This window comes from Zalophus californianus, chromosome 4 (genome assembly GCF_009762305.2).
Source record: "Zalophus californianus isolate mZalCal1 chromosome 4, mZalCal1.pri.v2, whole genome shotgun sequence".
In the NCBI taxonomy this organism is placed as follows: Eukaryota; Metazoa; Chordata; class Mammalia; order Carnivora; family Otariidae; genus Zalophus; species Zalophus californianus.
This window is the reverse complement of record NC_045598.1, coordinates 54,235,525-54,261,405: the sequence shown is the minus strand read 5'-3', so window position 1 is coordinate 54,261,405 and position 25,881 is coordinate 54,235,525. Positions and strand designations below refer to the sequence as shown.

At 35.8% G+C, this 25,881-nt stretch overlaps 1 protein-coding gene across 4 annotated transcripts in view; it reads right to left on the bottom strand.

Annotated features, from left to right (window-relative positions):
- PDE4B (phosphodiesterase 4B) overlaps positions 1-25,881 on the bottom strand; it is a 520,481-nt gene that overhangs the window by 185,113 nt on the left and 309,487 nt on the right. The window contains exon 1 of one of the 4 annotated variants that reach the window (XM_027619921.2): positions 3,701-3,757. The exons of the other annotated variants lie outside the window; for them this stretch is intronic. Within the exon in view, the coding sequence (XP_027475722.1) occupies positions 3,701-3,750 (50 nt within the window). The 5' untranslated portion in view covers positions 3,751-3,757. Of the gene's footprint in view, positions 1-3,700; positions 3,758-25,881 lie in introns of those variants that run through there. 4 annotated transcript variants of the gene reach the window in all.

Here is a 25,881-nt window from a genome sequence, read left to right as displayed (position 1 = left end):
TTGAATTTTTGTGATATTCAAATTTTACTCGTTTCTTATCTTCATCAGGGACCTGATCTCAGGCACACTTTTTTCTCATGTTGGCTTTGGTAATTTTAGTATGCGTGCTGCCGAAGCGAACACTGTTGCTTTGGTAATTAATGCAAAGGGCCTTCCCTGAGCTTAAAAAAAAGTATCCTTTACAACAGAATTACAGATAGGATTGGAACTTAATGGTTGTCAACATTAGCTCTTCAATAGAACATTAGCTTCTATAAAGTCTTTAACAGTGACAAATACACTCTATCAGGCTTTATACATTTTTTAACTATTATTTCAAAAAACAAACAAGTATTTGCTGAATTTCTGGAAATGTTTATAAGTCTATAACTTAGCATCTAATACGATTGCCATGGAAGCCAGCATGGTTTTAGGTTAAGCCCATAATCCTACCTGCTAAACATACTAAATGTAGGTATGCCCTGCTTTAGGGAATCATGTAGCATACATACATATATAACACAGAAAAGTTGAGAAGTAAATTTACTATAAGAATAATAATTCTCATGGCTAAGAAGATTTCCCACAGGATTCCTTAAAACTAGTTTCTCTAGTGCATTTAAGTGATTGTTTAAATATAATTAATTGACATCAGTGTAATTGAAAATGTAGAGTGCAATTTTATCTTCTCACCTGAATTTACTGTTAGCTGTAGTTCAATAAGAAGAATAGGTGTAGATAAAGTAAATTAAAAAATATGTAAGGTAAGTGAGGTCAATTGGAAAAAAGATAAATTTGGACTTAACTCTGAAGGAGTTATATAAAAATAAATAAATCTTTATCACATAGAGGGCTTACAAGGATACTCTACACAGGTTTCTAAGCTTTTAGCTGTTGACCCTTGAAAACATTTTACCACTTAAAATTCAACAGTCTAATTGTGAAGTCCCATTTTAATCATTGCAAATTCCCACCTAAGAGTTGACTTAGCCATTGGGTTACCTCAAAGATTACAGATAAACACCAAGTAGACTCTTCTGGGCTTAGTAGAACTTGCCTGAAATTTTTTCCTCCAAAAATAGAGTATAACTCCACCTCTGTGGAAGTCCCCAGTCTCTGCCTCCAGGCTGGCCCCACACAATGGCTTCCATCTTTCTGGCTTTAAGACTTTTAATGGTTGGTTTCTCACAGCTTTCAGGATAAAGTTATAGCTACTATGAGGGCTTATGCAGCCAACCCTGTTTGTCTTGAGTGTTTGTCTCAAGCAATCATTTCTCTTCTTAAGATTTGAAACACCCACAGTTTTTCCCAAAATGAGTCATGCTAAGCTATGTTCTGCCTGGAAGATCTTTCTTCTTATTCTCCGTCTAGTTATGGCCTACTAATCCATCTGAATTGTAGTTATGGGTCTCCTTCTTTATGCCCCAATCTGATATAGATATAGCCAAAGCAGGCTGTGCACACACATATTATTGTTATTAACACACTGATTTATAATCCTTGATTTATTTGTGGCTTTACTCTGATGGTTACACAACTTTGGATCCCAGAAGCCTAGCACAGAATCTAGCATTATAGTAAGTGCTGAATAAATGTATGTTCAATTTCAGTAGGTAAGTGGAATTTTTCAAAAAGTTGATTTGAACAGCATATCATTACTTTAAAAAACCTGGATTTTTAATGAAATGCTAACCAACTTATAAATAACCTTAAGGTGATGAGATGAGGAGTTAAAGAGGCTAATTTTATCGAGTTAATTCTTTGAACCAGGCATTGTGTTAGCACAATGTGTTAGCACATTTCATTTAAATATCACCATCAGACACATAACATCTATATTACTTTTCATATTTCATGTTTAAAATGAACTAAGTATTTATTGTGTTATTCATATGTGCCAGGAACTTTGGGTGATTCACATCACATCATTTAATTTTCACAATATTTCAAGAGAAGCATTATAATTTCATTTACAAACAAGAAAATTAGCACTCAGACTTGACAAGGTCAGACAGTTGGTAAACAATGAAGCTGGGATTTTCACTCACACTGATCTGGTTCTCTAGGCAGTGTTTGCTTCATGGAAACATCACATCACCCAAACTGTTTTCCGAGATCCATGAAGATATTAATAGGTAGTTCACTCCCCCAAAGTTTTTATGGTTACATAAGTTTAAATTACTTTTTCCTTTTTAAAACATATCCTCTTTTTAGTTGTACATCACAGCTCTGAAACCATCAGGAGAACTGCTTAACTGTCTAACCAAGTGTTTTCCAGTTTTAAGAAACCATCTCCTTTTTATTCTTTTACAAACCACTAATCTACCCCAGGACTGCCTTCAATTACAGTTATATCAAAATGCAATAAAAGGTGTTCTTTTTTGACCCAATTCTCTCTTGAATTCTATTTTTTTTAATTTATTTATTTGACAGAGAGAGAGAGAGCACAAGCAGGGGAAGCAGCAGGCAGAGGGAGAGGATGAGGGAGAAGCAGGCTCCCGGATGAGCAGGGCGCCTGATGTGGGGCTCGATCCCAGGACCCTGGGATCATGACCTGAGTCGAAGGCAGCCACTTAACTGACTGAACCACCCAGGCATCCCTTGAATTCCATTTTTGATGGGAAGAGTAAAAAGTCTAAGTTCCTTTTCCTTTCATGTCCCCCATATTTTCAACTGATCCTAGAAAAAAGTGTAATCAGGAAAAATTGTGGTCTGATTCTTGAGAAGCAATTATACTCAAAATTAAGAGTAAGAGTACTTCGATTTTCTGATTTACTCATCAACACCCAAAGTATTTGTTGAATGAACTGTCAGAAGCCTGTGCTATGCACTGTGCAAAAAAAATTATGCCAGCCATAATTTCTGCCCGTTTGAAGCACTGGCATTCAGAGCAGTTAGAAAGTTCAATAATCCTCAAACAAGCAATGCCTATGTTTAAAATGTATGCTCACATTCCGGTTTTGATGCATATGTAAATCTGGGACTATGAGGTGACACAAGGGTAAATCCACACAAATCATTGTTTGGTTCTAGTTTATGTCACCCATTGTCTCCCACCTACCCATAATGCCGAGTTCCTCACTGTCTTAATTCTCAAAATGAAGACACAGTTCACAGACAATAGAAATATTTAAACAATGCAAAGTATTTACATCTTTCACATAGCTCTAAAAACACAAGAATAAAAAATACTCAACTATTCACTAAGCACATAAAAACAGATACTTGAGAGTGGTTAAAAAAATCTTTACAATTTACAGTAACTGCTCATTAGCTTATATTTACAAATATATTTCTTTTTTGTAAGAGTCTAATATAGAAATGCTTTTTAAAAATAGTCTTATATTTCTTTTTTGTAAGAGTCTAATATAGAAAAGCTTTTTAAAAATAGTCTTAATCCAAGTTGAGGAAAACTTCAAGTCAAGAAAAATAAATATTATTCACAAATTTTACCCTGGCCTGAGGAATCAGTTTATTCTTAAAGAAAAACTCCACTCAATATATGATCTACTTCTAGAATTTAAAAAAAGATAATCTAAAGAACTTTTAATATATGAATACATTCCAGTACTGTTCATAAAAAATCATCGAATTTTATGAAGCATAACATGGTCTTTTTACATATCTTTAATTTCTTATGATTAAAATATGAAACCATATCCCAGCCCTGTCCCTGAACTGTCAGATGAAGTTTGTTTTTCATAGCATTTACAACACCTACCATATCCATGAATGTCGCCGGGGAAGAAGCAAATCACTAACATGTAACATCCTGAGGAACTGGTGCTCTATCAATATCCCACCACTCGGGAACTTAGTTTATTTTCATTAATTTCCCTGCGTTCTTGCTGCCACATAGTTATTGCTTAGCTCCTTGTCCTTTGATTTTTCTTTCCGAAGGCATGCCACTTCCCACTGCAGAGTAGATATCATTTTCAGTACGAATACAAATGACTTAGCAATCAACATGTAAGCATTCAACTGGAACATCATCAGTAGTTTCCTTTAGTTATCAAATGAGAAAATCGATTTGTAGTCAAATCTGAACGATAGCTCCCATGGTGTGTGTAGCATTTCTTCCAATTTACCTCAGAAAAGGAAAGAATTTGAGTTTCCAAAATTGTTGAAAAATCTCCCTTTAAAAGTATTCTGTTTTCTGTCTCATTTTGCATTTTCTCCTCCATGCCCGGTGATATGACAACATGTTTTCGGGTTTTCTGTTAACTGAAAGAGTGATCAGATTAACCAAATAAAATTCTCTCTGCTTCTACCTTTTGTATCGTGTTTGAAGCTATCAAACCTCTTGTCTGACTCGTTCAGCCTTGTTTAGTCCATTCGGAGCACGATGAAAGAACACCTAACACACGGGGTCAGATTTCTTGAATGACATATGTTAGACCACAACAAAGGAGAAAACCCCGGAGAGATTATAAGTCCTTTTCATCACAGGAGATTACAGAGTACAGAAAATGTCTATGTTACACAAAGAAATAACAGTGTGACTGGAATAATGAATTCAACTATGCCCAGGTTTGGGACCAATACCCCTGACTGCTCTGAACATGCTGGTGTGTGTTTAAACTTCCACCGCTGGCCCAGGAAGAGTGGCCTCTAAGCAGATACAATAGCCCCTGAAGGCCATTGAGATCATCATTAACACAGCACAGCAGTAGCAGGTTCAAAGATCCTCAGATCCCTGAAGAACTAAAGGCATCTCCCAGTGTGACAAATTATACCCCAAAGACATTCAACAGAGAGGACAGCGGTCTCAGCCTTCTGAATCTCTGAGTAGAATGTGATCATTGCTCTGGCTTTCACTGACAAACACCGGTTTACATCAAATGAGAACACATGTCTGAATGGCTTCCCCTTTGTTGCTTGTTTTAGACTTAGTCTTATTTATCACCCTTCTGGATCCTTATCATCATGTACTTTAATTGGATCTGTGCTCCTAGAAGGGATACCTGGTTTCTCTATTTCAGATCTGCCTTCACATTTCAACCGTCAGCACCTCACAATGTCTCAGAGAAGCCGACTCATTTTATGCAATGGTAGCGACAGGTATTAAAAAACAAAAACAAAAACATACATACACAGACCATCAAAACTTAACTATGAACACCAGATTTTTTTAATTGGACTTCCTCTTGTGTCCTTTCCCCTCTACGGTCTATTTTCAAAATAGCAGCCAGGGTAATTCTTTAAAAACCTAACTCAGGTCACATCATTCGTTGGCTGAACACTTAATTGGTCCCCATTGCATTCACCATGAGAGCCAAAGTCCTTACAATAATCTATGAAGCCCTAGATATAATCTTCATCATCTCCCTGACCCCACTGCTCATTAGGTACCCCTTCCTCGCTCTATTTAAGCTGCAGTGGCCCTTTACTGTTTCTAGAACATGCCAGGCATGTTTCTGCCTCTGGAATTTTTCAGTGGATATTCTCTCAACTTAAAGATGCTCTTCCCCAGTTTGTTCCATGGCTTTTTCCCACACTTAAGTCACTGCTTTAAATGTCACCTTGTTATTGAGGGCTGCCCAGATCACCCCTACTCTACTCCAGCACTCTCAAAAGAGTGTTTTGTTATTCCTTATTCCTGGCTTTGTTATTTTTGCACACAGCCCTTATCACCTTTTAACATATATCATTTATGTATTGTGTGTATGAACTGTATCTTCCCACTAGCATATGACTCCATGAGAAAAAAGATTCCTATATTTTTTCCACTGCCTTACTGTCAGTGCCTATTTTCATGCCAAGCATAAAGTAGGTACTCAATAAATATTTATTGAAAAATTAATTCATTAATTAATAAAAACAAAGTCCTGTCCATATGCTTATGGCTAACAAGAAAGAAGATAGTTGGCCTAGTTTATAATTCAGTGAGAGTACTTTTCATAAGAATATTTTGGGTCAGGATGAATGTGTAAGTACCTCTCCCATAGGAAAAGTCTTTATTTTCCCTTGTGGTTTAGAGAGCAATATAATTGTTGAGAAGCATTAAACAGAAAAGAGGGGGCCATTAGTGAATGTGGTTCATTTAATCCAAGCAGGCAATGTGATACTTTTTGGGAAAGCTAATAAAGGACTGCTTTTAGATTATGAAGCAAAGATATAAAATTAGCAAAGGCTATCTGGGAAGACTCGATAAGGAGAATTTTTAAAGACAGCATGTGGCTAACTTACCACAACAACCACAGCAAGAAACTATGCTTTTACTCTTAGAAACAGAAAAGGAGGCACATTATGTTATTTTTCAATTCCATAGGAGTATCAAAAAGTTTGTTTCTTCTTTTTTAAATAACAGCTTTAATTCATTGAGCTATAATCCATATGCTGTAATATTCAACTTTATAAGGTATCCAATTCAATACTTTTTACTATACTCGCACTTGTGCAACCATCACTGCTACCCAATTTTTAAACATTTTCATCATCCCCAAAAGAAAACCCATCTTCATTTACCCCTCCCTTAGCCCATGGAAACCACTGACCTACAATCTGTTTCTATGGATTTGCCCATTCTGATCATTTCATAGACACATAACCATATAATACGTGGCTTCTTTCACCACATTTTCAAGGTTCACCCATGTTGCAGCACGGATCAGTATTTCATTCCTTTCTATCACCAAATAACATTCCATTTTATGGATCTATCACATTTTGTTTATGTTGATTGTCATTTGAGTAGTTTCCACCTTTTGGCTATTATATGAACAATGTTTCTATACAAGTTTTTGTGAGGATGGGTTTTCATTTTTCCCGGATATATACCTAGGAGTGGAATTGCTGGATTATATGGTAGACCCATGTTTTACGTTTTGAGGAATTGCCAAACTGTTTCCAAAGTGGCTGCACCATTTTACAACATCATCAACAATGTGTGAGGGTTCCAATTTCTCTACATCCTATCCAACATTTGTTATTGTCTGCCTTTTACATTACAGTCATCTTAGTGGGTATGAAGTGGTATCTCATTGTGGTTCTGATTTGCATTCCCCAAATGGCTAATGATGTTGAGCATATTTTCATGTGGTTATTGGCCATTTGTATGTTTTCTTTGGAGAAATGTCTATTCAAATTCTTTGCCCATTTTTAATTGGATTATTTGGCTTTTTATTGTTGAGTTGTAAGAGTTCGCTATATATTCTGAAAGTGAAGTCCCTTACAAATATTTTCTCTCATTCTAATGGTTGTCTTTTCACTTTTTCCTGGTGTCCATGGAAGCACAAAAGTTTCTGATCTTAATAAAACCCAAGAACACAGTCAATAAGATATAGTGGTAGTGCATGGATTCAAATATAAGTTAAAGAAACAGCCTGAGAAACACAGCTTGCTCAAGGTCACTCATCTAAAGATCCCAGAATCAAAGCCCAAACCTAAGTCCTCTGACTCTATTATTTCATGTGTAGTGTGTCCTGCTGCCTGTAACAGATATTGTTAGTCTTTTCATAAGAGCTGAACTACTAATAGCAGAAATTCCTCCAGATAGAGAAAAAAGATTATACATATGGCATACATTACTCTACGATAATGTCTACAAAATGGTTCTCTTTTGGATTTCTATTAAAGCATGTGTGACTGATGGAGTGAATCCTGGCTTTCAACTGAGAAGGCTGGGCAACATCAGGAAATAAATAGAAGGAAAACAATGACAGAGACTTACATACTTATAGACAAACACATCTCAGGATTTGTGCCTAAAGCTCATGAAGTGGAAAAGCAACAGGGAATAATTGTTATCTGAGAGCACAAAGACACATAGGCTGTCTATCAACAGCTAACAGCATGAAAGACACCAAACAACTTCGCCTGAGCAGTCTGTTTCATTTAGTAATAAGTCACGCACCAGTGCTGAGAAGAGAGCTTCCACAGGCTGGCGCTGATTATCTGAAGTGTGATGGGCAGCTAGATAGCCTTTAAGTATTTAAACAGGACAGCCCTTATTTAATTTCACTAATTTTAACCTCATTAGTTTTAAATGATATTTAAAAAGTTATTTTGCTCAAAACACTATTTCAAAAAGATAAATGCACCCCTATGTTAACTGTAGCATATTTACAATTGCCAAATTATGGAAGCAGCCCAAGTGTCCATGGACAGATGAATGGATAAAGAATATTCTTTATCCATTCATATATATATATATATATATATATATGTTCACTCTGTCTAATAGATTATTATTAAGGCATAAAAAAGAATGATATCTGGCCATTTGCAACAACATGGATGGAGCTAGAGCATATAATGCTAAGAAAAGTAAGTCAGTCAGAGAAAGACAAATACTATATGATTTCACTCATATGTGGAATTTAAGAAATGAAACAAATGAGCACAGGAAGAAAAAGAAAAAGACAAACCAAGAAATAGGTTCTTAACTATAGAGAACAAACTGATTACCAGAGAAAAGGGGGATGGGTGGATGGGTGAAATAGGTAATGAGGATTAAAGAGTGCACTTATGATGAACACTGAGTAATGTATAGAATTGTTGAAACACTGTATGGTACACTTGAAACTAATATAACACTGTGTGTTAACTATACTGGAATTAAAAAAACAGTACAAACAAAAGAAAGTAAAAATTATTTTGCTCAGGAACAACTTTACATGCTAAATATGAAATAAGTCATTAAAGTACTCTATAATAAATGTGAATTTATTAATAAATGTGAATAAAATCTTATGGGATGAAGAATTTGAAAAGTTATTTCCAAGCCATCTCCTTACATAAGTATTTCTTAGATATAAAAAATTAAAATCTATACTTTCTGACTTAGAAATAATAAAAACAGTACTAATAATTAACAGTAGTAAAAAGACATTACTCTTACTTATTACTATTATTAATAATAGTAATAGTAGTAGTAGTATTAAAATAACAGTGATAGGAGATTAATAATAGCACTAATAATTACTTTTATATAGTACTGTGGGATTTCCAAAGTGCTATCACATATATCATTGCATTTGATCCCTATCACAATCTTCTGGGGAGAGTATCCTTATCTCCATTTTATAGATAAAGGAATCGAAGTCCAGATTCCGTCTCAACAATCATCAGTATATCAGATACTATGCCAGATATTGTTACCCATGCAGTATTAGCTACCACTCACAACACTTTTTGAGAAAAGTATTGTTAATTCCATGCTTCAGATCGGTCTCTGGGAGAAATACAAACTGCCCAATCCTATAGCTAGTAGGAGGCAGTGAAGGAATTTGAGCTTAGTTCTTTGTAGTCTAAGATAGTGCTCTTCTAGTAAGAAACCATAGTTCCTGAGATAATGTTTATAAATGAAACTGTGTTTGACAAAAAGTTTTCATGGTAGTTATGTGGATGGGAGTTGTATTTTGTTTCTAAGACTCAATAAGAAAAACAACAACAACAGAAATAGTTCACATTCATTGAACACTTACTATATCTCAAACATTGAGTTAAGTAAGCACTTTGAGCTTACTGTCATTTAATCCTATAAACAACCCCATATTATTATCTCAACTTAGGATATTGAAAACTAAAACTAAGAAAAGTTCCATAAACTATCCATGACCATACTATGGCTGATTGAGTTCAAATCACATTGAATTGGGTCTTTTGTTTTTTACAGAGAGAAACACAGTAGATAACCCATCAATCTATTATCCTAATGACTCCTAATCCTTAACTCATTTTTCAGTTTATCTAAGGTCTGACACTTTTGGCCCCATGGGCCATCTCCTACACAAGCCCATGCCTTCAAGACTGAAAGAGGTAGTAGTTTCACTGACTACATAAAAACAAACAGAATATCAGGAAAAATGAGGAGAAGAGAAATATGTTCTGAACAAAAGAACAAGACAAAAACCTCAGACAAAACCCTCAATGAAACAGACAGTCTACCTGATAAGGAGTTCAAAGTAAGGGTCATAGAGATACATACCAAACTTGGGAGAAGAATGGATAAACACAGTGAAAACTTCAACAAAGAGACAGAAATTATAAGAAACTACCAAACAAAAGTCACAGAGCTAAAGAATACAATAAGTAAACCAAAAAATACACTGGAGGGCTTCAACAGTGGAATGGATGAAGCAGAAGAATGGATAAGTAAGCTGGAAGATAAAACAATGGAACTCACCTAGATAGAGCAATAAAAAGAAAAAAACTATTTTAGAAAGTAAATATACCTTAAGGGACGTATAGGACAACATCAAGCAGAACAACATCTGCATCACAGAAGTCCCAGAAGGAAGAGAGAGAGAGAGAGATTTGTTCAAAGAAATGACGGCTGATATTTTCCCCAACCTGGTAAAGAAATTGGACATCCAGGTCCAAGAAACCCAGAAAGTTCTAAAGTAGATGAATCCAAATAGATCCACACTAAGAAATATTATAATTAAAATGTCAAAAGTTAAAGATAAAGAGAGAATCTTAAAGCAACAAGAAAAAAGCAATGTGCTGTTTACAGGGGAAATGCCATAAGGCCATCAAATTTTAAAGCAGAAACTTTGCAAGCCAGAAGAAAGTAGCATGACGTGCTCAAAGTCATGGTGAAAGGCAAAAATTTCTAGTAAAGAATGCTGTACCTAGCCATGTTATCATTTAGGTTGGAAGGAGAGAAAAAGAGTTTTTCCAGATAACTGACAGCGAAAGGAGTTCATCACTACTAACCCACTCTTATAACAAATATTAAAGGGAATTCTTTAAGCTGAAAAGAAATGGCAGTAATTAAAAACAAACAAAACATACTGGAAAAGATAATATACAGTAAAAGTAGTGGATTAATTGGTTTGTGAAGCTAAAAAATACTGAAAGACAAAGGTAATAAACTTAACTAAAGTACAATAATTATTTAAGGGATACATAAAATAAAAAATGTAAAATGTGTCGCCAAAACTTAAAACATAGGAGGGGGATAAAAATTTAGACTTTGGGAATGGGTTCAAACTAAAGTTGTTACCAACTTAAAATAGACTACTATATACATAGGACAATATATATGAACATCACAGTAATCACAAAGCAGAAGCTTATAGCAAATGCACGGAAGAAAATGAGAAAGAAATCTAAACATAACACTAAAGAAAGTTATTACACCAGAAGGAAAGAGGGAAAAAGAAGAACAAACAGAATAACCACAAAACATAAAACAATAAGAAAAATGGCAATTACATATATAACTATCAATAATTACTTTAAATATAAATGAACTAAATCTCCAATCAAAAAACATAGAATGGCTGAAAGGATTTAAAAACAACAATAACAAGACTCATCTATACGCTGCCTACAAGAGACTCACTTCAGAAGTAAGGGCACAATGGCTGAAAGTGAAGGAATAGAAAAAACATTTCATGCAAATGGAAACAAAAAGAAACCTGCCATACTCATATCAGAAAAAACAGACCTTAAAACATTGACTGCAATAAAAAAGACAGAGGGCATTATACAATGATAAAATGATCAAGGCAGCAAAAAGATATAACATTTATAAATATATATGCACCTAACACAGAAGTACCAGAGTATATAAAGCAAATATTAAGAGACCTAAAGAGAGAAATTGACAGCAATACAACACTAGTAGGAGATTTTAATACTCCCACTTACTTCAATGGACAGATCATCCAGACAGAAAATCAATAAGGGAAACTTAGCCTTAAATGACACATTACATCAGATGGATTTAATAGATATATACAGAACCTTCCATCCAAAAGCAGCATAATATTCATTCTTCTCAAGTGCAATAGGATATTCTCCAGGACAAATTATAATTTAGGGCATAAAATAAGTCTCAATAAATTCAAGAAGACTGAAATAATATTAAGTATCTTTTGCAACCACAATGGTATGAAACTAGAAATCAGTTATAAGAAAACTGGAAAAACTACAAAAATATGGAGATTAAACAACATGCTACTGAACAACCAATGGTCATCAAATAAATTAAACGAGAAATCAAATGAGAAATCAAAACATACCTAGAGACAAATGAAAACAGAAACACGACATACCAAAATCTATGGGATGCAGCAAAAGCAGTTTTACGAGTGAAGTTTATAGCAATACAGGCCTACCCCAAGAAAGAAAAATCTCAAACAACCTAACATTATACCTAGAGGAACTAGAAAAAAGAACAAGCGAAAGCCAAAGTTAGTAGAAGGAAGAAAATAAAAAACGATCAGAGCAGAAATAAATGAAATAGAGACTAAAAAGACAATAAAAAAAGGTTAATGAAACTAAAAGCGGGTTCCTTAAAAAGATAAACAAAATTTACAAACTTTTACCTAGACTTACCAAGAAAAAGAGAGGGCTCAAGTAAATAAAATCAGAAACAAAAGAGAAGCTACAACTGATACCATGGAAATACAAAGGATCATAAGAACAACATACATGAAAAAATTAGAAGACAACCTAAAGTAAGTGGATAAATTCCAAAAAACATACAATCTTCCAGGACAGAATTATGAGGAAACAGAAAACCTGAATAGATCAATTACTACTAAGAAGATTAAGTCAGTAATCAAATACTTCCCAACAAACAAAATTCCAGGACCAGACAGATTCACTGGTGAATTCTATCAAACATTCAAATATTTGATACCTATCCTTTTCAAACTCTTCCAAAAAACTGAAGAGGAGGGAATGCTTTCAAACTCATTTTAAAAGGCCAGCATTACCCCGATACCAAAACCAGACAAAGACACCACACACACAAGAGAAAATTAAAACTAGAGCTATTTGATGAATACCTACCTGACACTGATAAATTTTACCCACACTGGAAGTGATGATTGTCAAGGGCTTTATATGGCTTCTTATTTAATACTCCTAAGAAGCTTGTAATTTTGAAACCCTTAACTCCATTGTAAAGATAATGGAACTAAAGATCCAAGAGATTAAGTTACCTGCTCAAGGTCACAAAACTAGTGGGTGAACTTGGATTCCAGCCCAGATATACTTGGCTCTGAAGCCCTTGCTCCTTGCACTCTCCAAAGCCTGAATAGAATGTCAGTCCCACCACTAATTAGTTGTGTGTCCCAGGATAAATCATTTATACCAGCAAGCCTCAGTATCTTCCTGTTTAAATACAAACTATAATAGAGCTGCTATAATGATAAAACATAAAGAGGTAAAATATAAACAATAATACTACTAACCTCACAGGTTGGTTAGGTAGATAATTTAAATAGGTCATTTGCATAAAAGCACCTGGTAAACAATAAAATACTACTAAATATGAATTTAAAAATAATTGAAACTTCTGTAGAAAGGAGATTCTAAAAAGATAAATTGAAAAAAAATAAAAAGATGAATTGATTATCTTATTCAAAGAATTGAGTGTTAAATGCATTCAGAGTAAGATTATCCTTTAGATTTGGGCAAGTGTCAAAAGACAACCACAGGGAGCAATTTCCCTGCACCCAGTCTAAGAACACATTCCAAAGAAAACAAAGGCCAGTCTGTGTGTATGTGTGTGTGTTTCTGTTCAGGTTTGCATGCCTGTGCCTGTTTGTGCATGTCGGTGCTGAAATGTGCTTCACTGTACCGATTTTATCTCTCAATGTGATCAGCTATAGAGCTCCAGATGTTCTGTAGGAGTTGCTGAGCACCTAATTTGAATGCCAAAAGAAAGGTGCTTATAGCATATTTCCAAAATAATGTGTTTCCGGGATTTGGGAGTATATACTATAATTTTCAAGGAAAAAAAAATAAAACTGTCTTTTCATCTTTCAGAAGATGGTTGTTTCTGGATGTTTTTTAATTCCTTCCTGACAGTGCACACACATCCTTCAGGATAGAACTCTGATCTGTAAATAATAACATATTGATGTTCTGACAGTGCCACTCTGGAGTTATTGTTGCAGGGCTGGAAGCCAACTTGGCTCCTGATCATGAAATCTGACAGAGGTGCCTCCTCTTGATGGCTCTTTGTTTTTGTATGTGAATAAATCTTAGAGGCACAGTCATATAATTAGATCTTCAGAGGCACTAAGAATCAATTTGACTTTAGAAAACTTTCCATGAAAAAAAAAAGGATCTTGGAGGTCATTGAGTACAACTTGGTCATTTTACAAATAAGAAAGTGAAGCAGATGCTTCTGTGGGGTCACTTGGCCAGCTAGAATTTTTTTCTATAACTATATTAGATACTTGTCTCCATTAAAACACAAACAAATACAACAAGAACAACAAAAAGCCTAAGCAGGTTGTGTCATGTTTAACTGTGAGCTGAGTGCTAACTCTTTTAGAGGGGTAGAAAGGAGTGATAGAACAGTGGTGGTGGTTAGAAGCCCACAGACCTGAAAATTCAAGTTTCATTGCCACTTAACAGGTAACAAGTAATTTAACTTCCCTGTACCTTGGAGTTTATATCTATAAAATGGAGATAATAGACTGCACTATTTAAGGCTCCTGTAATTGCAAGTCCCAAATATCCAATTAAAAGAGACATAAGTAAAAAAGAGTAAAGTATTGGCTCATATAATGAAGCCACTGTAACAACTGAAAGAGTAGAAATAGTACCAATTTCAAGGAAGGCTAAAGAGAAAGACTCAAATGCCTCTATCTCTGGTGTGACTCTATTCTTTACACATCAAGTAATTCTCTAAGTCTCGCTCCTCCTAGTGGGACATGGTCATAGGCCATGACATATATAGCCTTATAATTAGAAGGAAAAACACTTTTCCTCTTTAGCACTCACTGTAAAACTCCTGTGTAAGAACTTTAATTGGGTCTTCTTTGGCCATGTGATAACATCTCTGGCCAGCAGGTGGGGAGCTATATGCAAAGATCTTATTAAAACATCCAGTGTTTAATGAGAAGAGGTATTTTCCAGAAGAAGGAGGCTATTCAGGACAGAATTATAAATGTCTGCTAAAAATGCCTACCTCAGGAATGTAAATATCACATAAGATAACAGACTTAAAATGTTGGACACATAGTGAGGGCACAACAAGTGGCAGTTGCCCTACCCGACTATAAACCTTCTTGAACTAATTTTGCATGTCTTCCAGGCGAGGGTAGGGGAAACAATGAACTCCTGGGCAACAAAGACAGGAAAAGTGAACGTTTTTAAAGTAATTCTACAGAAGAAAAGAGAACACAACCCTAGTGTGCCAGGCCCTGGGACAACCAGGCAGAACCTTCAAGATTACTTAAGTCTGTGTCCAAGATCCTATTACCCATGATACTTTATATGGAGATTATCTGAAGTGGCTTTAATAAACTTGCTTTTCTTTTGCTCTTTTGGTTTCACTGGGTCAAAATTTAAAAATCTATTAGTTCCTATTTTTTAGGGTGCTGTTCCTTTACTACTCTTGGCTCTGTACCTAAATTGACACAATGGAGCATTAGTACGAGAGGACTCTGAGCCAATGGAATGGTGTCCATGTCCCTATCATAAGTCCACACTGCAATTACCCAACCCAGACTGCAATTACCTAATTGTTCTAATATGATACATACCCATTTATCAAGAAGAATCTGAAATTAAGATTCTCAAAATGTTTCTTCAGAATATTCTGGAGATATCAAAAATATGGAAAGATGATCATGTTTTACTTTGCCTTTGGATAATGGAAAAGACCATTCAGCCTCTAGTCAAAAAACTTATATTCACAGCTCATACTCTCATTCAACAAATATCTTTTGGGCAATAATAATACAACACTCTTGAACTTATATTCCAGTGAGGAAAAGAGGGACCATAAAGAATGAAGCAAATATATAATATATTGACAGGTAAGTAAATAAAGAAAAATAAAGTGGGTCAAGGTACAAAAAGATATAGAATGGTAGGAGAGGTTTTCCCTTTGAGTAGAATCAAAGGGAACTGAGGGAGTGAATCATGGGAAAATGTGATAGAAGAATATTGGAGACAGGGCCAGTAAATGCAAATACTCTAAGGTAGAAATAAATTTGGAGAGAAAGGTGAGATCTAGATCAAGTAGACCTTATACGTTCTAGAAAAGGCTTTAAGTTTTAATTAGAATAAGAAAAGAATCCCACAGGATAGTTTTACATATAAAAGAAATACTTTGGTTGCTCTAAGGAAGACAAGTATGAAAGGGGAAAGAAAGGAAGCAGAGCCCAGAAAGAATTGTATTCCAGAAGCTGAGGTTGGTGATAATGGTGGCTTTGCCTAGATTAGTAGAGGTAAAGACAGTAATAAGTAGTCAGATTCCGGGTATATTTTGGAAGGTAGAGTCAACAGGATTTACTGATTGAGGACATGCTGAGCCTGAAGAAAGAGAGGCATTAAGGATGACATCTAGGTTTTTGGTGAGGGCATCTGGTTGAGTCTAGCACAACTTCCCAGAAAGGATTAGAGCAGGATTTTCCAGGTATCTGCTTTAGGAATGTAAGCCTGAGATGCCTATCTGGAGAGAGTGAAGAAGACTCTTGGATATACAAGTTTGGAGCTTTAGGGAGAGAACTGGGTTGAAGATACAAATGTGGGAATCATCAATTTGCAGAAAATATGGAAAAGCAGAGTCTGGCACCTTGGGAGTGAGTAGACAAAGACAAGATGAGAGACAAGAACTGAGCAGTGGGAAACTTAGGTAGTTGAAAAATTAGTGGAATATATCATGTCTGAAGCCAAAGAAGAAAAATGGTTGAAGGGGGAGGTTCCTAATTACCTTGATAAAAGCATTTTCAGTGGAGTTGTGGGGATGAAAATCAGATCTGAATTAAGTGAGGAAAGAATGTCAGATGAAAAAGTAGAGATACTGAACACAGCTTTTGGGCTTTGTTGTAAAAGAGAAGACATATAGGGTTTGTTCCTGATGTGGAACTGATGTCCACAGAGTGAATCTTAAGATGGAGAATGTTTGCACATTGAAGATAATGGTCCAGTGAAGATTGAGAATTAAAGTTTAAATAGGATAATGAGTGTGAATTTGTTTTATAAATTAGAAAATCCTATACAAGTTTCAGGTGTTTAATAATTTGATATTAATGAACATTCACAATCTAACCTTTCATAACCCACATCTCACAGAACATTTTACCGTGTCCCTTTTATAAATATTTATGATGACATCATAAACACTCTCCTATTTCTTGTTTGTGTTCAACTCATAAGAGATGCTTTGTTAGGCACAATAATAGCTATTGAATTTGAAAAAGGATGAAATTGTTCATTTACCAATGAACTCACCCTTTTAGTTTCCTTCCACTCACTCATTCCTACTGGATCTGAAACCAGATAAAAACACAAATGTCATGTTTTAATCCACTCTAACAAGAACATATCAAATGCTTACTACATAGAGATAATCATAGGTTTTGTGAGATTTACACATTAGTAGATTTATATCATTTAGATATTAAATCTTATCAACCTGTCTCTTAAATTCATCTTCACTTCATCCCATACTTTGCATTCCTACTGATTCTGCCATGTGAAAAGGCAAGGACATGGAATAGCATAATGTATTTCATGAATGAAATACATGGCTTTGTAGAAGCATGAAGTACAAGAGATTGAGCAGGGGTAAGAAATAAAGCTAAAGTAGGCTATAAATATCCTCATACTAATTTGGATAATAAATGCTATTAATAATTTTAAGCAGGAAATATCGTGGCTTGAGTTGTATTTCAGAAAGATTATTTTTTTTTAAGATGGATTAGAAGAGGGTGAGTAAGAAGTAGATATCAGGAGCTTTATTTAGCCATTCATTCAGTATTTTGAGCACCTATAGGATGCCAGGAATTGTGCTAGATTCTGGGGATACCATCCAGGGAAGACATAAATAACACTGCCCTGGTGGTAATAACTACATTATATTATATAATAACTATATGACAATGTGTATAAATATAATATGATATAAATGTATACTATAATATAAATAAATAACCTACTGTTAATAACTGATAGGTACTTACAATATATGACCAACTCTTGATTATACTAGGAAAAATTAGCCAATCTGTGGATCAACCCTGCTAAAAATTAATTTGAAAAGTGTATTTGTGGAAAAATTATAATTAGTATGAACCAGAGGGTATATATTTAGAGGCATATATTTTCAAATCTGAACAGTTATGAGGTAGTGGGCATCTGGAGCAGTGATGATAGGTCATGTGAAATTGTGAGAGAGTAGAAACTATAGGTAAGCAGAAGACATGAGAAAAGAGAAGAGACCTATAGGGCAGGAGAAGCAAGAGGAAAATGGAGCAACCCTACAGAAAGAGGAGACATCATCAGAAAGAGAGAGGGAAGGAGAAAGAAACAGGTAAGAGTGGACTCAGAGGGCATCTTGGTTTCAGAGTTGATTTTAGCTCCATCTAGATGCATCTTAAAAACTCTAACCCTATTACTTGAGAAAACTTGTCTAGGTCTGTATTCCTACAGTCACAAGGACTTGGGAAAAACACTTTGTTGGCAGTCTCTACTAGCTTATTCTTTGAGCCAAGGCCAAGGATAGTGGATGAGAGAGACATGAGAAGAGGTTTGTGTTCTCAGTTCTTGCAGAAATAAAAGGTAGTGTGAAAGCATTTGTGCTTTCATAAATGAAGCATGTGTAGCCACCTTTATACCACAAATGCTTCCAGAAAAACTCCTGCCAGCTGACAGTGCTTTAGGTTATGTATTGTAGAACAAAAGAAAAGAGTGTTTAATTCACAAGGTGTTTTATCCATGAGTGAAACCAGAAAGTGGAAAAAAAGCAAAGAGCAGGATCAAGGATGGCTCCAGGAACAAATTGGTTTCCCTAAGGCCCCTTTTCTGCCACTTCCTACCCTCTACCTTTCAATTCCCTTTCATTAAGCCTGCCCCCAAATGTGTGCAGGGCTCATTCTATCAAAGGACCACCTAGTCATTCCAGGAACCCTTAGAGGGTATCCCACTATGACTTTGGTACTGAGCTAGATGTTGGGGTCACAGAGATAAAAAAAACTTCATTCCCTTAAAAGCTCAGTCGAGTAAGAACTTGGGTAAATAAAATAGATAAGTAAATAATAGAAAACAAAAAAATTGTGTTGTGGGGCACCTGGGTGGCTCAGTCGTTAAGCATCTGCCTTCGGCTCAGGTCATGATCCCAGGGTCCTGGGATCGAGCCCCGCATAGGGCTCCCTGCTCCGCGGGAAGTCCGCTTCTCCCTCTCCCACTCCCCCTGCTTGTGTTCCCTCTCTCGCTGTGTCTCTGTCACATAAATAAAATCTTTAAAAAAAAATTATGTTGTAACAGGAAGAGAGTGCAGAAGACCAAAGGAAATAACCCTAACTCCTCTGTATAGTGGGAGTCTTAGAAGGAGGGCAATTTAGCTGTCTTGAGGAGGAAATGGTACAGAAGCAAAGAAAAAAGGGAATGGAATTTAAAAAAGATACCAGCATATGTTTTTAGTAATTCCTCCCAGGTACATTTGCAGATAAAATAATTCTGAACCAAATGAGTGGATTCCCAATAGTGGCATATCAAACATTATGGCATCTTTGTAACAGATATTTTTGGATCAGCTGAACTCTCTGATGCCCTTCAGAACACACCACATACACTATTCTTTTACAGGTTTTACGAAGACAGAGCTTTCCAGCCCCCACTACAAGCTGGCTGTCCAATGTTTACATGTAGAAGTATTAAGGTGAGGAGGTACAGAGGGGAAACTTCTACTTCAAAGGCAGAAATTAATTCAGTTCAACAAATACTTAGGGACATCAAAATTTTACTTATTTGCTTCCCTCACTAGACTATGAACTCTCAGAGCACTGAAACTTGTCTAATTAATCTTTATATTCCTCAGCAGCTAGTCTAGGACCTGGCATGGAGTAAATACAAATATTGGTGCATGAATGAAAGCTCTATACTCTGTAGGGAACCTAGAAATTAGAAACAAAACAAAACCCAAAAGATCATGAAGTTCTTAACTCCCTCAAGCCACAGAGAAGGGGAGATGGTCACCATGAATACATTTTAGAATAATGCAAAGCACAGCAAGGTGATTCTGCTACCAGGAAATCTGTTGGGGGTTCAAGAGAGGGAGAAATGATATCTAAATAGGAAAGCAGTCAAGATTTGGGAAGGCAAATGACATTTGCATAGGGTCTAAGGAAGAAGACAAGGAATCTGATGGCTGAGAAAAGGAAGGAGAGAGACTCTAGATGGAGAATAGGGGAACTAGCAGAGGCACCATGTGGCAGGGATGTACAGAGTTCTTCCAGAGCATGATTAGCAGTCTGGCGTGGAGCATGAGTAGGTAGGCAAGTTGAGAGGTTGTAGAGAGGGGCAGGCACTATGTGACAAAGGACCCTGTGATTATTAGTTTTATGTATCAAGTTGATTAGGCTACAGTATTTGATATTTAATCAAATGCTAATCTCTGTGCCTCTGGGAAGGCATTCTGTTGACTGAAGTCAATGATAAGTTGACTTTAAGTAAAGATTACCTCAAATAATGTGGGTGGGGCCTCATCAATTCAGTTGAAGGCCTTAAGAAAAAGGTTTCCCAGAGAAGATGAAATTCTGCCTCAAGACTAACACCTGCCTGAGTTTCCAGCTTGCTATTTTAGACTCAAGGCTGCAACAGCAACTCCAACCTGAGTTTCTAGCGTGTCAGCCTGCCCTACAAATTTTAGACTTGCTGGCCCCCACAATCATGTGAGCAATTCCTTAAAATAAATCTCGTGTGTGTGTGTGTGTGTGTGTGTGTGTGTGTGTGTGTGTGTGTGTGTGTGTTGTTTCTCTGGAGAACCCTGACTCACAGAGACCTTGAACGTTAACACTAAAAAGCACAGACCTTGCCTGGGTGGTGATGTACTGCTGTTACAGAAAATGCTGTCACTCCACCTGTTCACCAAATGTGCTCCTCCCTTTGAGGACCCCACAGTGCTACTGACTTGCCCATATTCCAAGGCATTTAAGTAAACGGGTCTGGGGACTGCTTCCAGATACAGAAAACAAAGCTTGTCACTGAAAAGCTTCTAAAATGTATTTCCCCTCCCTTGTATCAAGCAGTGTTGTTATGATCACCAGAATCCCCAAACAGCTCTGTTACACCAGAAATTTTCAAGTGTAATTATGTTTCAAAACACAACAGAATTGTTTTGTATCTTCAAAAAGAAATATCATCCAAATAGATTTTTATCATTTCTATTTTTTACAGCTACGTTGAGGCTTTTATGGTACCTTTTTACTGAAGGGTTCAAAATGTGCTGTTGATATTATAATATTAATTTGTCACTCAGCTGAGTTAACTTCAATGAACATTCATCAGTGTCACACCAGGTGCTGTGACAAACACAGAGAAGTATAATAACATCTCAGCAATACAAAATGCTAGGGGAAACTCATTCAGGATAGCTGGGCTTCTCTATTAATTCAACAAATATTTACTGAGTATCTACTATGTGACAGGCACTTTGCTAGATTTGGCATAAAGAAATCAAAAGTGGTTTCTGCCATCAAGGGATTTATAGTACACAAAAGAAGCAAATTAAGAAAAAATGCCCATATTTGTTAGATGTTCTCCACTGATGTTTTATTTCAGGACATAAAAAAGTCTTTATTGTGAAGGTGACACTTAATGTGCGTTTTTAATAATGAGTAGATGTTTGTCAGCTACACAAAACTGAGGCAGTGAGAGAGCAGGGATGAATAAAGGCATAATTTATTCTGGGGAGTGGGAGCTTCATGAACAAAGTTATAAAATGAGAGAGGCTTTATTTCTGGGAAACTGAACATAATGGTTAATTGCGATTATGGTATACACTTAACATGCGGCCTGGAAGAGAATAACTATTATTATTATTACTTCATCATATATGATGCTGATAGTGTGACAGAAGTTATGGCAAGAGATGTATGAAGCTGAAGAGGTTAATCAAGTTCCACACTAGGAGGCATCATGAACTAAACTAAGATTTATCATCTATCTATCTATCTATCTATCTATCTATCTATCTATCTATCATCTATTTATATTCAAGTATAGTTGACATACAATGTTACATGAGCTTCAGGTGTACAACATAGTGATTAGACAAGTTTATACATTATGCTATCCATGTTCACCCCAAGTGTAGCTACCATCTGTTCCCATGCGTTGCTATTACAGTATCATTGACTATATTCCCTATGCTACCTTTTATTCCATTGATTTATTCTATTCATTCCATAACTGGAAGCCTAAATCTCCCACTCCCATTCACCTATTTTTGCCCATTCCCCTGCCCACCTCCACTCTGGCAACCATAGTTTGTACCCTGTATTTATAGATCTGATTCTGCTCTTTGTTTATTTGCTTTGGGTTTTTTTTTTCTTTTTAGATTCTACATATGAGTGAAAGTATATGGTATTTGTCTTTCTCAGTCTGACTTATTTAACTTAGCAAAATACCCTCTAGGTCCATCCATGTTATCTCAAACGGCACAATCTCATCCATTTTATGGCTATGCAATATTCCATTATGCATGCACGTGCATGTGTGGGCGGTATCTTCCTTATCCATTCATCTATTCATGGATACTTAGGTTGCTTCCATATCCTGACTATTGCAAATAATGCTGCAATAAACACAGGCATGCATATATCTTCTCAAATTAGTGTTATTGTTTTCTTTAAGTAAAAATCCAATTGTGGAATTGGATCATATGATATTTCTACTTTTAATTTTTTTTAGGAAACTTCATACTGTTTTCCATAGTGGCTGTACCAATCACATTCCAACCAATAGTGTATTAGGGTTCTTTTTATCCACATCCTCACCAACACTTGTTATTTCTTATCATTTTGATTTTACCCATTCTAACAGGTGTAAGGTTTCATTGTAGTTTTGACTTACATTTCCCTGATGAGTGATGTTGAGCATTTTTCATGTGTCTGTTGTGTATGTCTCCTTTGGAAAAATGTCTATTTAGGTCCTTTGCCCATTTTTAAATTGAATTATTTGTAGGGGTTTTTTTGGTGTTAAGTTCTTTATATTTTTTGGATATTCACCCTTTATCAGGTATATCTTTTGTGAATATCTTCTTCCATTCAGTAGGTTGCCTTTTTTTTTTTTTTTTGGTCAATGTTTTCGTTTGCTTTGCAAAAGCTTTTTATTTTGATGTAGTCCCAAAAGTTTATTTTGCTTTTTTTCCCTTGCCTTAGAAGACTTTTGTAAAAAAATGTTGCTATGGCCAATGTCAGAGAATGTACTGCCTGTGTTTTCTTCTAGGATTTTTATGGTTTCAGGTTTCACATTTAAGTCTTTATTCCATTTTGAGTTTATTTTTATGTGTGGTGTTAAAAAGTGGTCCAGTTTTGTTCTTATACATGTAGCAATCTAGTTTTTCTAGCACTATTTATTTGAGATTAAATTTTAACATGCAGGCAATGGGGAGTCACTTCAGCTCCAGCTAGCTTGGCTTTCTGTTTTTGAAAAACCAGTCAAAGCCCATTACATCTTACAGTTTTCTCTGTCTATAAATCCCTTGACCCACAAAATATCCAACAAAGAAAAGTCCAGGACCTGTTGGCTTCATTAGTAAATTCTACCATTTAAAAAATTAACACAAATCATTATAAAACCCTTCCAGAGGAAGAAGCAGAAGGAGGAGGAGGAAGAAAATGAAGGAAAAACAGCTTCCAACTCATTTTGTGAAGCCAGTAATACCCTGAATCTAAAACCAACCAAACACAACACAAGAAAAGAAAAACAAAGGCTAATATCCCTTACGGACATAGATGCAAAAATCCTCAACAAAATACTAGAAAATTGAATCCAGCAACATATAAAAAGTACTAGACATCATGACCAAGTGGAATTTAACCCACGAATCCAAGGTAGGTTTAACATACAAAAATCAACTAATATAATACATGATACTCATAAAATGAAGGCTAAAACCCAAGTGATCACCTCAATTGAGACAGTAAAAGCATATGACAAATTCCAACACCATTTCATGATATAAATACTCAACAAACTAGGAATAGAAGGAAACTTCCTCAATCTTTGAAAAACCCACATCTATCATCATATTTAACAGTTAAAGACCAAATGCTTTCCCCCTTATTATCAGGAAAACACAAGGATGTCTGCTCTTACCAATTCTGTTCAACATTATACTGGAGGTTCTAGTCAGAACATATAAAAGAGAAAGAAATAAAAGGCATCATGATTGGAAAGGAAGAACTATTTCTATCTAGTGATTACATGATCTTGTAAGCAGAAGATCTTAAGGAATCTACTACAAAACTATAAGAAAAACTAGAAAACTGAGTTCAGCAATGCTGCATGATACAAGACCAATATACAAAAATCAATTGTATTTCTACACCTTCACAATGAACAACCTGAAAATGAAATTAAGAAAACAATTTCATTTACAATGACATCAAAAAGAATAAAATATTTAGGAATAAATTTGACCAAATGCTATGGTCTGAATGTTTGTATATTCCCAAAATTCCTATGTTGAAATTCTAACCCCCAAAGACAATGCCTTTTAGCAAATAAGCCTTTTGGGAGATGCTTAAGTTATGAGAGTAGAGCCCTCATGAATGAAATTAGTGCCTTATGAAAGAAGCTGCAGAGAAACCTCTAGATTTTCCACCATGTGAGGACACAGTGAGATGGTACATGCTATGAACCAGAAAGTGGGCCTTCACCAGAAGGTGACCATGCTGGTGCCTTGAATTTGGACTTCCAAGCCGCCAGAACTGTGAGCAAGAAATTCCTGTTGTTTATAAACTACCCACTTGGTGGAATTTTGTTATATCAGCCCAAATGGACTAAGTCACCAAGGAAGCATAAGACTTCTACACTAAAAACTATAAAACATCGCTGAAATGAAAAATAAAGAATTAAATAAATGGAGAGATATCCCACGTTTATTGACTTGAAGAGTTAATATTGTTAAGATGATGATACTTCCCAAAATGTTCTACAGATTCAATGCAATCCCTATCAAAACACCAATTACCTTCCTCCCCCTGCTTTGAACAGAAAAAGAAAAGCTGATCCTAAAATTGATACAGGATTACAAAGGATTCCATGGGGAAGGTGGTGCAAATTCTTACATGTGTGTGAATATATCCATTTAATGATACAGCTATGATACCCATCCCCCAAAAGATAAGAAAACATGTTTATTCTCATTTCTATTGTCTTTCTGCAAGACTCGGCAGGGTTATTTTGGTAAAAGGCCAATAATTATAGCCTCAAATGACAGAGTAATACCAAATCATTAGACACTTGTTAGGATAGAGCTCCTACTACAAGTCAGGCTTTCTCATTCTAGTTTCTCTTCCTGAGTGATGTAAAGCATTTCCACATATAACTCCAAGAAACAGAATAAAGTAGGTAAGAAATGCCCTCCTGGAAGCACTCTATTACTGCCATCTATAATTTGCTCATTCATCCTAATGCCTGAGTGAATCCAAGCTGACAAGAAGATTTACTAGATTTAGAAAATAGCATTTACTCTGACCAAGGCATTTGAACCAGAAAAGGCAATGTGATATGTATGGACTCTTTTACCTCTTCCTTGAAACTGTTTGGTTATTGAGAGGAAAGTGTCAATGTGGGCATTAGTAAATTGTGTCATGGATGGTGCATAAGTTCTCTCTCCAAATTCTGTCATGAGCTAACAATGTTGTCTTAGGCAAGTTAACACTCAACCTCAGTACCACCCTCTGCAAAATGGCAGTATTTCCCAACTTAGAGGGCTGTTGGGAGGGCCAAATATGATAGATACGGTTGATTAACAAGAAATATTTTTTGAGGATCTACTTTGGGCTATGACAATGGGAACATGAAGAATTTATATTTTTTATTTATTTTTAAAGATTTTACTTATTTATTTGACGGAGAGAGAGAGACAGCGAGAGAGGGAACACAAGCAGGGGGAGTGCGAGAGGGAGAAGCAGCCTTCCCGCCGAGCAGGGAGCCTGATGCGGGGCTCGATCCCAGGACCCTGGA